The 19,036-nt window shown below is 29.0% G+C and overlaps 1 protein-coding gene across 6 annotated transcripts in view; it reads right to left on the bottom strand.

The window, feature by feature from the left end:
• The window catches only part of LOC119673913 (papilin-like), a 49,317-nt gene that overhangs the window by 11,230 nt on the left and 19,051 nt on the right, over window positions 1-19,036 (bottom strand). For all 6 annotated transcript variants that reach the window (XM_038085025.1, XM_038085020.1, XM_038085022.1 and 3 more), the window contains exons 2-5: window positions 1,499-1,559; window positions 1,262-1,440; window positions 709-1,127; window positions 44-653 (exon numbers count right to left, since the gene is read on the bottom strand). In XM_038085025.1, coding sequence (XP_037940953.1) covers window positions 44-653; window positions 709-1,127; window positions 1,262-1,440; window positions 1,499-1,559 — 1,269 coding nt within the window. The remainder of the gene's footprint in view (window positions 1-43; window positions 654-708; window positions 1,128-1,261; window positions 1,441-1,498; window positions 1,560-19,036) is intronic.

Genomic DNA, 19,036 nt, shown 5'->3' with positions numbered 1-19,036 from the left:
TGTCAAAAGTAAAAATTAAAAAAATTCTAATAGTTCTTATTACCCATTTGGTGATATACGTTCACATGATATTGTACGATTTTGAACACCATCATGTCCACATCCTTTAGAACATTTGCTCCATTCTTCCTCAACCCAACGTGGTGCACAAGGGTCGTTGCCACATTCCTGAGTTTCTGCTGGTTTACTATTACTATCACATAAGGTAGGATCTACTTCTTCTAAATTCAAACGATTATTACACGTTACAGTTCTTGACTGAGTGCCACCACCACATGACGCACTGCACTCATCAAATTCTTTATGTGTCCATGTATATACATTTGGCGATGAATGGCTTAGCGATTCTGGTATACTATATTCATAGTCTATACTAACATTTTTATCCTGAACAAGCATTACAATAAAAATAGCCTCTGTTATTGGCCCGCTGCTTGTTAATTGATCAGGGGCAGCAAATCCTGTAGGTTTCCGTTGATAATTCCACCACGAACCCGCATAGAACATAGGACGTGGGAAATCAATACGCCAATTTCCATTCAAATAATAGTGGCTTGTTAAGTTACGGCAAGCTAAGTAATTGTAGGATGGCTCCGTTTCCTGAACACGTATATTTGTAGCACCACTTGGTATTAATAAAATATCATTATAACCTATAATTACAAATATTAGAAGCACAATTATTTTAGATACGTCACATTGACAAACCTGCTGCTAGATTAGGTGTTGTAAATCTGTCCGCAATGGTTTTACATGAGCTACCATCCCCACCACATTTTCTGCATACATCCTCTTTTGCGTCCGAACCTAACATCATATCACAACCAACATGTTGACATTCACCATCTACACAAACATCAAGATCCTTATCGTTACACCTTGTACCATCGATTACCTTTGTTTTTTGTCGGTAATAAAAACGTTCACCTCTGGGCATACAATTGAGCTCACAGGGATTTGGTGCATTGGTATACGGTACCCATTCGTAATAAATACCATCGAAGGGCATACGATTAAAACGCGTACATTGCTGTGCTCGAAAATCTGGTTCATCCTCAGGACAATCTTGTGTATTACATGAATAATATCTCCGGTTGCCACCTTTACAATCGGGTTCATAATTTCGACTAATAAGAAGAAATAAAAAATTCGCGGCATATAAATTTATTAATTCATTTTTTACATATGTTTATTTATTAATGCATATAAATGTATTTATTTTATAAAATTGAATATATTTATTTTAATATAATAAACGTACTTAACCCGTCGGCACTCTCTTGTTTGATAAGAAACACCGCCTCCACATGATCTTGAGCACTCAGAAGGAGAACTCCATTCAGTCCATTCATTTGGATCATCGCCTTCGCCACCAGGAGTTATCGAACTCTCTGGTAAATATAAGTTTTCACCATACTGTCTTTTTGGCCTATTTCCATGCTGAAATAAAAAAAATTTAGTTACAGTTCATGTAGACAGTTACTTCAAAGTCACTTACAAATCTAGACTGTGATGAATGAACACATATTAGAAGTGTTAAGAGTATTGTGATCGGCGATCTAAAATATAAATTATAAGTAATTATTATTTTTTTCTATAACAATAAAAATTCTGCAAATAAAAATTACTATTACTGAATTTCAATTTATTAAAATTATTATTGATTGATTTTTATTTATATGAGTTTCTTTATTCCCAACAAAGCGACTCATGTGAGGAATAAGACAACAACACTATAAAACAGTATCGATATAAAGGATACACTTTAAATACAAAACTTTAACTTAAAAGTAATGAGAATACAAAAAAGTTTAAGGTGTTTTGCTGCACTATCTATTATAACCATTTACCAACTGGCTAAATGATTGACTCGAATCTCTAGTATCAGCACCTAATGCAATTTAGAAACCTAATTAAAGAAAATGTCTGAAATTGAAAAAGCAAAAAATTATTGTATTCAATCATGACAGCAGGAGGCCACATGATACATCTAGCATATACTTAAGATACTCCTGCATCTGATTATTACACTTTACGATCTATGAAACAATCTTTTGCTGATGTAAAATTCACCTCAAAAGAGGATCATTAAAACCACCAGCCACAATTTTCAGATAATCTGACAAATTATTAAGGTCAGCTCTTGAAAAGTATGGGTGCAAAGTTTCATGCGACTACCTCAAAAACTGAGGGAGCTGATCAAGAATATACGTTATGACTTGCCACTGCTACCTAGAGATCCATTGTTCCTCGTACATTTAGGGATTTAGAATATATTTCTGAGTACAAACTATATAATACTGAGAAGTACAAAATAATATCGAATCTTTTTTTCATATTTTTATATGAAGTTGGTGGAACTTGCCATAGCGACTTAGAGATCTACTATAACGTACAATTTCATGAATATTTAGAACATCTGTAAATACAATTTAAACATTTTTAAAAATCAAAAAAAAATATTTTAACTGTATATAAAATCTACGAATTGTGAAAGTTCATTACATAAGGATTTGTCACTGCGACTTTGAGATCCATTGCGCTGCGCTCTTCTATGTTTTTATGTATTTATCTCTGAATACAAACTCTTCTTTACTAAAACGTTCAGAATAATGCTAGAACCTTATTTTATGGAGTCAAATGCAAACTATGTTTATTTTATATTATTATTTAAAATTGGGGGTTAGGTTAGGTTAGGTTGAATGGCGGCCTCGTGTACCAAGAAGGTTCACTTCAATTCAAAAGTTGAGGGACTTTGCCATTAATTTAGGATATATCTCTAAGTATCATTTTCTTAATAAATTTTAGTATTGAATTAATTTTACCGAGTGTTATTAGTAAATAGCGTATCAGATGCCCACCTAGGCATATCCTAAGTTCGTGCATCAGTGCCTAACAATTTTAAATATATTAATTATAATTGGCCAACTAATTTTTTAGCAATAAACTATGTAATACTATACAAATTATGTAATCCAATTATAGAAAAACGACATCGTCGTTCAGTGTGTCAAAATGAAAATTAGACGACTTATATTATGCCTTTCCTGAACCACTAGAGATATTGAAATAAAATTTTTCTTAAATATAGTTTTTATACGTTTAATGTAATCGGCTCACCAGAACTCCTTCAAATTTGGGTCCAATGATAATCAACTTATACATTTTTTCAAATGCCATAAAAGTTATAGCAGGTAGAAAGCTGGAATTTGGTGTACTAAATACTTATACTATATAGGTCCAAAACCCCTACTACAACCTATAAACAAAATAGTCTTAAATTAAATCGCTAAATTCGTACTGAATGTTATGCTTATTTCAATTGTAGTGGAATTAAAAAGTAACAAAGTTTTATTGTCAATTTAAATACTTTTATATGTAGTTGCCATATTTTAAAGGCAATTTCCGCAGATGGCAGAGATAATTTAAGCAATTCCATTAATTTTTCGGAATTCACAGCGAAACGTACAAAAATGTTTATACTCGTATGAAATTAAAACCTATTCAAGCCATTCAACGACAATCTTAGTCGCTTATACAAAGTTATTAAGTAAACTAAAGTTAGGAGTAAACAAAATAAAAAACCAACATAAAATAAATTTAAAATTAAAAAGAAAATAAAACTCAATTTGTTAAATAAACATAATTGTTAAAGCTGTCACATCTCAATCCCACAAATAAATGCAACAATAATTTTCATCTCGAAATGTGTACATTGAAGACTCCAAACACTTCAGAGTTAATTTATTTGCATTAAGTTACGCGCTTCTGAGTTATTTAAGAAAGAGAAGAGCCGATGCTCTACTTCAGTTCAACGATTTAGAATGGTTATAGTTAGTTTGATTTTGCTGATCAAGATTCATCAAGTCTCATCAATAAGACTAGCCAACTTTCATCCATGTACTGCATTTTTTCCTTCTTTTGGTTAGGACTGACGCCGCAACTAAATGTACGGCTATGCCAGTTTATTACAAGTGTGAAGAATATATTTTATGGCTTCAAAAACAATAACAAAATCTTATTGTTATATGAATTCATTGTTATTAATCCAATGGACTAAGGGCTCATCTTGAACTTAATTAAATTGTTGGAGCCGTTGTTATTTGATCGACTCAGTTGGCTTTATTTTTATGAAATTTCTTGGGCTTCTTTTCACTTCATTGTCAGAGCATTGGTCAAGTTTGCCTACATTACGCACGGTTGAAATAATAAAGCATCAAGAAAAATTTCAATTTTCAATATCAGCGCATATATAATAATATTATGTATATCGAAATGTTGTGTTTGGGACTTTGATCTCATTTAATTTGTTTACTTTAAATAAATAAATCAAATGGTGTAAACTCATAATCCAATGCATTATTAAGGAATGCTGCCCGTATTCAGTCAACCACTAAAGTGCCAACACGAAATTGCTATAAAATATTATTTGAACGCAGACAATGCGACGCCTCGGCATTCCGAATACGTTTTAAGTGAATATGTCAAATTCGTTCGATGTTGCTGCGTCGCTGCGATGTTGCTGTGATGTTGGTGTGATGTTGCTGCGTTGTTGCTGGCGTTGATTTTTATGCCAGTGATGCTGTTGATGTTTACCACCATTGGTTTTTGGTTTGTTGCCAATTTAATTTTTGACATTAGGATAAGCACTACATGGGATGCTGCTGCAGCTTTAATATTTTGATACAACACGCGACAATTTTAATACGTAAACTAAATTTCATTGCACTTTGTCGCCTCCGAAAACAACAGGAGTTCCGAATGTGCACTGCGGATTTGTGATAAATATATGTGCAACCCATATTTTGGTGTTGTGATTTTCTTATTATTTTTATTTTAGAATTAACTTCTTTGCCAGAATATGCTCAAAATACATGATTCTTTTTTCCTAAGTTCATAATTTTCATTTGTAGTCAGAATTGCATACAAAAACTAGTAAAATTATGCTTACAGCTTTAACACCCACCGTAAAGGAGCAGAATATATATTATAAATGACATTGGATATTCATTTATATAACAACAAATACCTGAATGTGTTTACTATATCACTTTTATATAGTATATAGGAATATGAATAAACTGGGTACTAGCTCCCAACGGGGCGGAGCACTGTGACCATGATTGGTCTTTAGTGCTGCAACAGACAGAACAGCAGACTTACGCTTTCCGAATGAAAGCCAGAATGTCAGCCGTTGAGCATCTCCTAATGCCAGAAGGGAAGCGTAAACTTACTTACTATTATATACCCCGAGCAAACTTATTCCAAATTTATTGATTTTGGCTTTAAATATTTTTATATTTCATAATCTGTAAAGGCTTATATAAACAATTAAAAATTAAAAATAATTAAAACACATATATTTTTTATATTGCATACAATCTAATTAATTAAAAAATCAAAACAAAGTTATAACTTTTTATTATATATACTTTTCTATACTTTCACAGCAAATTAACAGAAAACCCCAAGTTCGAACATACAAATCAAGTATGGCTTTGGGTCAATTAACTAACCCAAAGCACTAACTCTGGGCTTCAGAGTTAGTTGGCAGGACACTAGTTGAACACTTGGTATTTATGACAGTCTTAAAAAATTATGTACGAATAATTAATTAAGAGAAAAAATTACATGGCCACTAATGATGGGTATTTGGCAATACTTGAAACGGCTGTATGGTTAGCCAATAAAATTTAATTAAGTAATTAAACTGAAATTGTTATTGTTGTAATTTACCACTGTTCAAAATAACTTTCTGTTAAAAATAGTTATTTATATTAAGAATTTAGTTTCTTTCATCAAAATAATGTCCATTTTCAATCAATTTCATAAAAATAAGGTTATGGATTTATAGTTCACTTTCGTTAAGAAAAGAGTCAAAAAAAAATACCAAAATATCGTCGATATAAATCCTTTAAAAATTAAAATTTTTAAACTTTATGTATTATAATATTATAAATGCATTAATAAAAAAACCTGCAAATATTATTTGTGTTTTTGTGTTTTTTTTCAACTTAAATACATAATTTACAGAACGTTTCGTTCCGAATTCAGTGCAATACAACAACAATTTTATATATATTAAACGATATATTGTAAAGATTATTTGCCGTTTTTTACTATATTCCTAAAAAAAAATTTTCTTTATTAAAAATTAATTTTATTAAAAAATTTTTTGGCCATTATTATTTATGAATTATTCCCATCTCTCGTGTAGCTTCATAATTCCACAGATTTACAATTTCTGTGGCTTTGGGCGAAAAACTTGGCAAGGTGATTTGCAGCACGTTTTTGATCAGTCAATTTTTTACCATTAAGGGAGTTTTGCAGAAACCAAATCAAATCAAGCCAAAACCAACCAAGTTTTGACAATTTATTCTGAGTCTTAAAAGACCATTAAGCGATTAAAAATACCAAATACTTATTATATTACTATATATATTTCATATTTTGTAATATAGTTTGACAAATACATTTATTCAACAAAATGTAAACTAAAGATCACCAACAGTTATGATTGGACGAAATGTAAAGAACCAGGAATCAAAGTAACCTTGAGTTTTCTAACTCATCTCTATTTCTGTCCAGCTGTAACAATATTCTGTAACAATATTCTTTGATACTATCAGTTTTGAAGGGCTACTGATACTGATACTGTTCTTTGTGTATCAACTTTGTCACTTACACTGGAATAAACTCTTATGCCCCTTAAGCCAACCTGAGTCCAATATCCCGTTAGGATCGATATTATTTTAGATACTTCCAATTTACTTCCATGTATTAATTCAAAAGTTCTTTCTTTTGTAGTAAAATCGCTCTTTATCTGACCACTGAAAGAATATTGGGCTAATATCTGTTGACCTATCGCAGAAATAGATCGCTTTTGATCTGGCCACTGAAAGACTAATTCTTGTTGACCTCTCGCAAAATGAGATCATATGGCTATTCTTTCGTTTATGACTTCATGCAGCAGGAATTAAAACGGGAATATGGTATGTATTTCATATTTCAAACTTTGATCGTAAAAGAGCTGTCATTAAAATGGGTGTCACTTTTATTCACATTCGATCTAAGGCATCAATGTTTTAGAATTTGCTAAGCATTATTTCGACATATTTATGCACCAAAAAAAAGGGAAAGAATAAAGCATTTTTTTAGTCTGAAATACATAAATATAAATAAATGTAAGTAGATAAATCAGATACAAATGTATATATAAAGTATACTTCATATATACATCAATTTCAGAACTCGGAATATCTAGCTATGAAACTAATTTTATTATAGACTTATAAGTCTAAATTATATATAAGTAATATAGTATAAAGTAATACATGTCAAGTGTGATATTTTAGATATATTATATATATGCTATGTGTGTTTCCCTAGCAAGGGAATGACAATTTAAATACTTTCATTTTCTGTGATGAGATAATGAAAGTATACTATAGACAAGCCTATAACATATATATTTTTTGCACTAATATAATAATAATTATTACAATTATATTTTTTATATACAATACAGTACATATGTGCTTGAATTTTTCTCTTTGGCAGACCACACGCATTTAGTATGTTATCAGCGAATAAATGAAAGTTGTCCACAACTGTAGTTTATTCATTAAACTTTTAACTAAAATATTCATAGAACTTAATTTTGCTTCTCTCGATATAATGTTTGCTGAATTGTATAGCTACTATACAATATATCTGACACGTGCAGCGAAACTAGTAACGAAAATATCTCAAATTTTTGTGGTTGACTCTTTCATGTCTTCAATGCCGCTAATATAGCAAAAAAAAAAAAAAATTCCAGCTTGTTTATCTTACTTTGTAAAGGAAAAAAACCAAACTACAAAGAACTGTACGCATTCTATTACAAAATTTAGCGAATTTATTTGTATAAAATAAATATACGCACTGCCGGAAGTTTGCGTTGAAATATTTTTGGTTATGTGACATCAAAAACATTGCGAAGTTATATACGATAAAGATTCAGATAAACTATATAGTATACCACAAATTCATAAAACAAATATTTTGTTGTTTAAAATTCAACTATGTAAGTTTCTTGCAAAATGTATGCTTTGAGCTTTATTCTTATTAACATGTCGTATGTAATTGCATCATTGACTTGCGATTAAACTATTTCTATGCTTTTAATTATATATAGTGCATTATGTGCTACAAATCTTAAAAGAATATGAAAAAACAAAAAATTTAAATTAGAAACTATATATCGTATATATGCAATATATCCACATAGCACTGCTTACTTACTTGTGTATTTAAAAGGACGTTTTGCAAAAAAAAATTCTAATGGAAATCAATGACAAACTTAGATTCATTTATTTCAATTAACACATTTACTATACAAAGCTAAAGCTCTTTAGAGGTTAGTGTCATTTCAGATAAAATGCACCTTTAGTGACTTTTGAAACATTGTATCTAAGCGGTTTTCTTTCATTTATTTAAAATTTGATTTAAAATTTTATGTTCAATAAAAAAAAAACTAAATATTTTAAGTGCAAAAAATGTTTGGTACAAATTTAAACTTTAAAAACATTTTGTATTAATTTGCACAAATATGCTAAAATGCATACAAACCAATCATTTGTTTAAAAATTTTACTTATAAGTCTTAGAAGCATCTATTTCTGTACTGGACTTCATGCATTAAGAACTTTGTTGGAACATGAAAATGGTATTACTTTCAATTAAATTCAGATAAAATCATGAATGAAACGCTTAAAATGCTCATTCTAAGATTGTAAATGCATTATTTAGTGAATACGTCATGAAATATGGAAACGTATCAGAATACAATTATAATTAATTATTAAGAAAAAATTAAACAACTACTATTTTTAAATATTCAAAATTATTGAATATCAAATAGTTTAGAAATCAGTGCAAAATACTGACGTAGTAACAAGTAATAACAAATTTAGATTGATTTACATGCAGTGTTTTTAATAAATTATCAATGCATTCAAGTGTCCTTATAATAACATGTCTCTTCCAATTTTTTAAGAACAGTATTCATTGATCAACAAAATGTTAAATTTATATTTACTTTCACAAGACCCTCTTTCAACAGTTTAACTCTTAAAAAATTTTCTAAAACATTAGATAGTATTAGGATATAGAGTCCGATCTGCCTTACAGCATATTACTCATTTAGAAATTAAAACAAGAAATTAATTCGAAAATTCGAATATTTCCTAAGAACACTGCTGATGAGTGCTTGGCAATGCTCGAAACAGCGTTGTATGGTCAGCCAAATAAATTAGCTATAGTGTTTGTTATTGTCTTTTCATTTCTATTCGAAAACTTCTAATTTTTAAATAACAATCCATTTAATTCTATATATTATAATGATCTTTAATAAATTTTACAATTTTCACTACAATTTATTTAAATAATATATTATATATATATTAAGTCAAGAAATGTGATTTTTTACGATATTAAATAAATTTGACTTTAGTAATGTACAGAGGCAATGTTTACAATTAACTCTGACAAAGATGTCTAACCAAAATAAACTGCAAAATATTCTAAATTTTTGTTAAATGTAAAGATTAATGTGAAATAAAACTATTGTAATTCATAATTACTATTAAATCTATGAATCGAAAATAATATCTTCAAAATAATAGGAAATTTGTACATTATCGATGGAAAATTGCTATACTTCACAAAAAATTCTTGTAATATAATAAAGTGTTAATGTACAAAAAAAAACAGAAAAAATTTAGAAAAATTATTAAGCAATTAAGATTTTCGGAAAAATTGATTTTAAATTGAAAATTAAACTTTTAATTTAACATTGAGAATATACGAGGAAAACTAACATTTGTTTATATTTTTGAAAACAGAAATAAAGATCGGGTGAGGTTTAACTCCATAAATATTGCATTAGCTTTACACATCTATAGTCAAACCCATTCTATTTCACGGAATAATAGTATGGAGACTAATAATTTAGAAAACTGCATATTTCAAATGTGTATATAAGGTACATGAAATAAATTTTATCTGCATCGGTAAATTTAGGACTACCTTGCGTAAAACACTATAGCTACAGCTATTTATAGCTACAGCTGTAGCATTCCCGTTGAAATTCAAAAGCATAGCGCGATGAAATAACCGGCACTCGAACCACTCAGCTATTTTGCGTAACTGAAGTAAATGTACGCAAGACTAATCCTTTCCGAAACCTAACTTCAAGAGAGTGAAATATAATCATGCCATAAAACTGATGAATACTATAGAAGTTTCGGTGCTGATGGGGTTAAGGGAAAAATGGTTCAATTTTCCTGTATCTGCCAATGAACCTGTTGAGTGCAAGGAAGTTGATCAACTTGGCCGACTGCTATATTTATCTGACATAACTTGTTACATTGCTGACTCAAACTTTAATATTGAGTGCTTACTATATGAAACTAATATATACCATATATTATTCATTTAACAAATTTTAGTGGCTTGAATATAAAGACTAAAGTTTATTATTATTAAGAAAAAGAAATAAAGTGTTTCTCTCCAAGTCCGATTTCTTTAACCAAAGAAAAGCCTATATTTTCTAGCCTTGAATCCGTATGTTCCATGAAATAGCCTACTAGGTGCTTATTCTACTTGTGTTAGGAGTTAGGAATTTTGTTAGGAGATTATTCAAGCTGCAGTGACTGGTTAGTATTGCGGTAATAATTCATAGTTTATGCTTTGTTAATTCTATGCAATCCTTGAAGCATTTTAGGTTGTAAGTCCCTATTAGCATTTTAGATTGCGATGGTCTTGGTAGTTCTTCCCAATATAATTCAATTTTTATACTATAAAAGTTGAAAATGAATATATTGTACATTATAAGAATTATAATTACATTTGTGATAATTTGAAGACTTTTGGGTATGCACGATAATAAAGAGCCTTTTTAGTATTCAATATAATTACATTAACAATTATGTATACAGGGTTGAATATTTAATTTAACGTAAATTATTACCATATAGATATCTATATATAAGCAATATTAAAAAGGCAGTTTAATTTTAAAAATAAATACATTTAAAAATGATGTATATGGGTTTATTTTCCCGTTTTCACAAGTTGCTCTATATCTGGTGTATCTAATTTTAAAACTCAATTTGCGCTGTGCAAATACGAGCGTTTTAACCAAACGTTAAATGACTTCATCAGAATGCGAGAGAAGAAATCCAGAATATTTTAGAAATATTTTGGTGTTCGTCATTCCTAAACTGTTTTCATACAAAGCAGTTAAAATATTTAAAAAACAGATACTTACAGGCCATAATTGATTATGTTCGCTTTACTGACTCTGCATATAAATTCGAAGAAAAAAAATTATTAGTAATTTAATTTCAATTAATAAGATACTTTTGAGGAAAAAACTCAGACACAAACCAAAAATGTAAACAAATTTATTTAGGTAGATTTTATTATTTTTTTACTTTAGTTTTTTTTAAATTCATTCGCACGTGTTCAAAATGCAAAATAAATAAAAGATATTTTTTCTTGTGTTTTTTATGCGCGTGAATATTGCACTTCACCTGATTTCGAAAGTGTAAAAAATTTCAAAAAAAACATTTGTAACGAAAAGAGATGTGTTATAAATGAAATTCAATTGATTTTAAGTTCGTTTGTTTATTTACTTAAAAAGGAAATTCACTGGGTCTTGCAACAGTTCTTCGGCAAATGCACTCAATTTAAGATTCCTGCCTATGGAATGGAATAAAAATAGCATTCCCATGCCACTTGATTAACCTAAAGACACAAAACAAGCGTCACATATTTCGAAAATGTACTCGCAACGCGGTTCGTAAGTACTTGCATCTGTAGAAGTGCTTTTTTTTTGTTTTTTTCGATATTACTTCACAATTTTAAAAAGTGCCGCAACATTGCACTTATTAGCAACAATGGGCGGGTGGTATTATACCATACAGCCCATGCATTTAGAGTCTCTGGCAAGATGTTTTCATTCCATTCCTATCGATTCTTTTCTGTTTAGTGCGAGTAATGGGCACATTTTAAGTGCATTGAAGTTTAGCAACTCTTCGAGCTTGTTATCTTGCTGCTGCTTGTTTCTATGCTGCAGATTGTGAATTATGAGTGCCTTCTGCCAAACATTGCCTATTTATATAGAAAAAAACCGAAAACAGAAAAAAAACAGCACAACGCAATTGCATTAAAGCAGCCGGATTCTGCTTTTACATACTTAATGCTATTTCAGGAACTTCACATGCAACTGCAGCCTCAACGATGTTGCGTAGTGCAAGTGCATCATGCAATGGAGCATGCAGTATCACCAGCAGCAGTTCTACCTCGCATTTTGCTAGTACCAGTACAATACATCTTTCTAGTACTTTTTCAATACCTTTTTTTTGCTTTCGCTGTTTACTGTTTGAAATAGGCATTTATAAAAATAAATTTATTATCGTGTCTTTCTATGCCTGTTTTTGGTCGATGAAACATGAAGCGGCTATGATGGAATGCAAACGAATTATTTGACTCAAATGACCGCAAAGTTAAATTTTTCACAAAATAAAATTATTTAAATTTTTTTTAAAAACGGCAAGAGAAAATTATTGAAATCTAAAACTAAACTATAAAAAAGTGTTATTTTAATTTTGGTTATTTATAATTTTAAAAAACTTTGTAATACTTCAGCATATAATATGTACTTCGATCAGAGTTCTCTCTTCCACAGGGAACTAAGAACCCTGTTGTTTAAATAATTCATAATAATTATAATTTCTAAGACCTCAGGTTCAAACTGAACACTTGAAAAGTGCAAGGCTGTTAATCAAACAATCAAAGCGGTATTATTATGTTGGGGAAATGTATACTGCGACTTATTGATCTATTGATCTATTGTATATGAAATACTTGGAGTATATCTCTAAATCCTACTTCCTCAGTAAATTAAAGTATTGAACCTGTAGCAGTAATTTTTCATAATTATTTCATATTTTCAACAAACTATCGGCTTTTTCAGTCAGACCAACACTACGATCACAGTAAACTAAAATTTATGCAGACGCGGCCATATGATCCATTGCATTTTATAATAATATTCTTATTCTCTTCACGGTAGAATTCCTTTTTTCAAGGCTGGCCATACTGGCTGCTCAAATAGCCCATTAGTTCATTTTGGAAAGGATCATTCACCCTTTTAAACATTCTTCTGGCTACGTGCCTGGCTGCCATATATTAAATATGGTTATTATTGGATGACTATTAGATAATATTGCACTTATACGTTTTTCAGAATTTCTTAAAAACAGAGATTTTTCTTTAAGTTAACTATAAAACTTTGAAATTTTTAGTGCTTCAGTTTGAGGTATCTTATCGGTCTTAAGTCCGGGTAACTATACATATTTCGTATCAAGTGCAGAAACTCAAACGATAAACTATAAACTCGTTCATCTAGCAGTTCATAGTTCAACTAAAAGAATACTAAACGATGTTCTTAACGGTTTGGTTTTTAAGTTAATATTACTGACAACCATTGTTTTTACAGGAAGTTGTTTTATATTCAATTTATTTTGAAGTATGTTCAGGTATGTGAGATATTGGTATTGGTATTGGTGTTTTATATATTTCTTTTAAGTTATTGCCAGTAAAAACATTAAAGTCAATGAAGTCATAATAGTGTTCAAGTACAACATCTTTGTTTTTGAGAATATGGTGTAAACCTTATCACAAAATGTATGACAAAATCAGGTTTCTAAAGAAAACGTTCAACAAGCACATAATTTCACGTAATGGTTTTATAAATTGCCTTTCACGATCATTTGATCTAGTCTCTACGAGATCACATAGAAATACATGAGATCATTAGTCTACTCGATAAACCAGAAACATTGGTTCACAAGTCAACACTCATACTGTTATTTGCGATATATGGACTTAGCTGTTCCAAAACTTCCAGATTGATTTCCAGATTAGGTTTGATTTGAGACACTTGCGGCACAGATATCCTCAAAATTATAATTAAGTGATGATGGCATGAAAATATATTTTCAATAAAGCCATTTTTTTGGGCATTGCCATGATATTAATATGTTTTATTTCACTTTAAAAAGCAAACCTTTTAAAAAAAACATATTCCTATTATGTAAAGATATATTTCAATTTGATTTATTTCATTTTAAGAATCAAACTCAAAAAAAAATAGCTTTATAATATGAAGAATATGAAGAACTTTTCCAAATACTATATCTTTTCTTTTTGAATATTTGACTTTCTCAAGAGTTAATTTTAATCCATTGTTTCAAATAACAAAAAAAAAATAATAATACAGGATTTTTATACTGGAATCCCTTGTGACACTTGCATAATCATATCTTTTTAACCTCACGTACCCTACATACTAATATACTATAGTATACTAATTATACTAATGAGGTTATACTATATGTAAACACAATGAGATGGCACAGAAATTTTCAATCGTGGCTCTAGTGGCCCATGTACCAATAATTGACTATCGCTGATATGGATTGATATTTACATTAGAATTGAGACTATGTAATATTTTTGTTGCTATTAGTTACTTATATATAATTTTAACTTATTTTTAACTTAATTAAAATCGTCTAATTTTAATATTTGAAAATTACAATGAATAATTTTATATCTAAAAATTCTAAATATATATTACCACTCTATATATCACTTCATTAAGTGCTTGTTAAAAATATGTTATAGGTATATGCTAAGACCATTACCTCGAAATCAAAATTGACTGATGAGTGTATCTGCCCAATTAATTATAAGATGAGTACTGCTATGGTAATTTATTTAAAATGTTAATTGATTTATATTCATCGAAAAGCAAGAATGTGTCAAAAGTTCTAAGTCTGAGGAAGAAAAAATTTTTTTATTTTCCTTTTGAAGTATTGATTAATTGCGTTACATACAGAAATCTTTTATAATATGAATTACTACTATATTTTCTAAAATTTACCTCAGATAAAAAAAGTGTCTCAGATAAAATTTCTTATATAATCTGTAGGGTTTATACTGCTTTAAATGAGTTACCTTATACGAGTAAAGAAAAAAATTATATTTATTGACAGGATATGGAAATATATAAACAGTTGAAGTAATAAATAAAAGTCGTATATAATTTAACTTAAATAATAGTTTTATTTTTTTTAACTACCGACAATAGTTAAATGCAACAGATCCCCTAATAGAAGCCAACTCGCACATACTTCTATAATAAAAACGGACATTAACCAGTTAAGTGGTAAAAAAATAAATATTCTTTTTATAGGATTAACAAAGAGAAATAATACAAATAAATAAAAAATATTTATTTTTATAACACAATTAAGTTTAATTAATTTTGAAATTGATAAGTTTAAATGTGCATTGCACAGGATATTTTTAAAATACGCAGCACGTTTGCGTATTATTTTATCTACTCGTAGGTGCAAATGCCTATTACTGTACGCAATGAGTATCTGCTTGTATCTGCACATCAGATGTGAGTAATATCTATGTGGAGTACGTTTATAAATGAACATATATGCACAATTATGTAAATGCAATTAAAATTTCAACAATGCAAACATTTACTTCCGTCATCGTTTTAAAACTAATTGTTAGCGATGCACTGCATCAGCATTTGAATAAATCCAGCCTTTATACCTGCTGCCTGCTATCTTCTGCCTTCTACCTTCTGCCTCCTGACTGCTAACTGCTAACTGCTGTCGTGGTTAGCGCTAAACTTTGTCGCGTGCACATTTATTTCATCATAAAAGCCAAAAGGAAGAGATATCTAATGAGGAAATTCATTCATAATTGCAAGCTGGAAATGCGTTTATTCTCTTAGCCAAGTTAAAATCGCATAATACTGACTTTATGCAACGACTCGTCAGATTCTACTGAACCCACTGACGTTCAACGTGAAACAGATTCAACAGAATCTTTCCATGGGTTTGTGTGCACGTTCCTGTTGATATATGCTCAGCGGTTGGTTGATGTCTTCTTCTAATGGTGCTGATTATGACAGCCATCATCGTTTAATATGTTGAAGGGAAAGTGTTGTACTTGCGGAGCACTTCTTTACCTATGAGTACAACGCTTCAGGCTTTAGTATTGGCATTTCAGTGGTGAAATAAAATTTATTCTTCTTTATAATTTTTTTTTAATTTTTATTATAACATTTATGTTCATTTTAATGTGCAGCAATTAAACATAAACTTCATTCATTATAAAATGAAAAAAAAATTGAAAAAATTTTTCAAATTAATTTTTTTTATTATTTTTTTAGTAATTCCACATTTTGAAATGAAATATTGTTCCTATGAACACTTTTAATTAAAGGACTTTATCTATATTTGGATCAAGTACAAATCAGAAAGGAAAGATGGGTAAAAATTTATTACAAGTTCTTAGATATAGATTAAACGATATATTTTTACTCTTTTTAAATAAAGTTTAAAAATACAAATAACAACTTTAGTTCTATTTATATCAGGTTAATTTTGAACTAAAGTCAGTTATAGTTGTAATAGAATAATATTAGACATTTGTGAACAGTAAACAGTACCATTTTTTTAATACATAATTGAAAAATTTAAATAAGGTTTGATTGAAAATATTACCGAACTTAAAAGCACAGTTTATCTAAATAAATCAGATTTGTTGTATCTGATTAATTTATTTATTTACTTAATTTATTTATTTATTATTTGTGATTTTATCTGACTTTTGAAGCAGTCACCCAAAATAAATTTCTTAATACATTTTCAAAGACATGTATAATGTTAATACACTTTATAAATACTGGTCCACGAATTATGGATCAGAGTTTAAAATCACATACCAGTCGTCTTTTTGAATATTTTAGAATACTAATTCGAACGAAATAATTCACGGTTGAAACGAATTATCGATAATTTCTTCGAAAAACCAGAACAATAGAACAATGTGATTAAAGCAACATAGAATGGTTAATTAGTTATATATTATGCATCACCATGGGTTTGTCATAAATATTCAGAGATATGACAAAAACAAACTTACAACCAAAAATGGATAGTTCACGATATTGACACTTCCTACGCAGCAGCTCAAAAAAATTATGTTTTGAGCATTCATAGCATTAAATTAATATGACATACATATATCGCACAATTCTAACTTAGTATCCATTGACTGCTTCTTATTCTTATGCTTCTGAGACTAACGGCATGAACATAGATTATCTTTAGCTACAGAAGTCATTGTTGTGTCCCAAAACTACAATAATAGCTTCTGTGATCTCTCAAGCAGATTGGAAGGAATCCATTGATAAAATATTGGAGAATGAACAGAAATATATAGATCATAAAGAATATTACTTAGTTTTTCAATAATAAATTATTTATTATTTAATATTTATTATAAAACTTTTAATTTGTTTAGCGACCTGTATTCTATAATGATTTAATTGTTTATTTATTAGCTAAAAATTCTTTATTGCTGTTTTATTAAAAAATTATATATTTCGACTCCCGTTGAGAGTCATCATCAGGAGTATGGTCTAATAAAAAATAATAAAAGTTATTAATATTACATTCCATTAGTGTTGTACAGTTGTCTATTGTCCATATTACACTATGGACAATATGGACAATAGACAACTGGACAACTATAATGGAATGTGATATTAGTAACTTTTATTATTTTTTATTAGACCATACTCCTGATGATGACTCTCAAAGAGAGTCGAAATATAGAATTTATTATATTATATAATATTTATTTATTATTTTAGTTTTATTACTTTAAATAGCATACGTTAAAATCGATATAGTGATTATTACATTAATTCCATATATATAAACATTTTTATTTTTTAATAATAATATTTCTATCAGTTATAGATTTCAATATGATATTATTAGAAAAATGGAGCACAAATTGCAGACTAACCAATGGTGAGAATAATATCACCGTCAGTGGCTGAGACATGATAGTCTATCAAATATTTTTTTTGCAATGTTTTGCAATGTATTATCTGAGGACTACATTGTTAGGGAAAATCTGTCCCCTGATATCCTCTTGGCTATACCATAAATCAACGCTATAATAAACAGGATACATCGATACATCGACCATGATGATAACTTTGTTAATTGCTCAATAACTAATTCGGCTAATTGGTCAATAAATAAAATAAATAAATATAAAAATAAATAAATAAATAAAATAAATAAATAAATAATTAGCCTGCTAAATAACGTAATGTAATGTAATAATAATGAACTAATTTCATTGACATAGAACAAATTATCACATTAATTTGGCTTTTCTATTAGTAATAGAGTAAACAATATGTTATTTCAAATTCTAATAGATGCAAAACTAAACAAATTGTTTTTAAATATATGTCAAAAAAATTAAATGCAGTTAGCAGCAATAATAAATTATCTTCGAAGTCTTGTTAAATTAATCACAATTTTAATAAATCTCTTTTATAATAATTTATACATTAAAAGCTCAAGAAACAACAATTTATTATTCACAAAGTTTTTCACAGATACACGATATTAAATGATTTTATTGCAAAATTAACTGTTTGTAAAATTAGTGTTTACAATACAAAATGCATTTTTAGTGATGTATTTTTAGTGATGCATTTTTAGTGATGCATTCTTAAAGATGCATTTTTAGAGATGCATATTTAAAAAAGTTTAAATATTTAAATATTTTTCGTGTACATAAACGACTGCCCTACTTGAGAGTTGCCATTTGGGTAAGAGTTTCGCATTTTCTTCTAAGTAATTTGCAGTGAACGCGAAGATATGTTAATTAATAGTCGCATCCAAACTGTTGCCATTCTTTCCCATACGGTTGCCTAAGCTTCTGACACTTCACCAAGCAGCAAATATTTGCAGTTATAGGTATAATGGACTTAGCAACGCAAACTGCCAGTTGGCCTAATTTCTGCACATTATTTGCAAGTCAATTTCTCAATGTTTAGCTCAATACATCAGCAGATTGTTTATCTAAGC

Source organism: Teleopsis dalmanni, chromosome 2 (genome assembly GCF_002237135.1).
Source record: "Teleopsis dalmanni isolate 2A chromosome 2, ASM223713v2, whole genome shotgun sequence".
In the NCBI taxonomy this organism is placed as follows: domain Eukaryota; kingdom Metazoa; phylum Arthropoda; class Insecta; order Diptera; family Diopsidae; genus Teleopsis; species Teleopsis dalmanni.
Note: the sequence above shows the minus strand (reverse complement) of the source record. Positions and strands in the feature narration are given on the sequence as shown.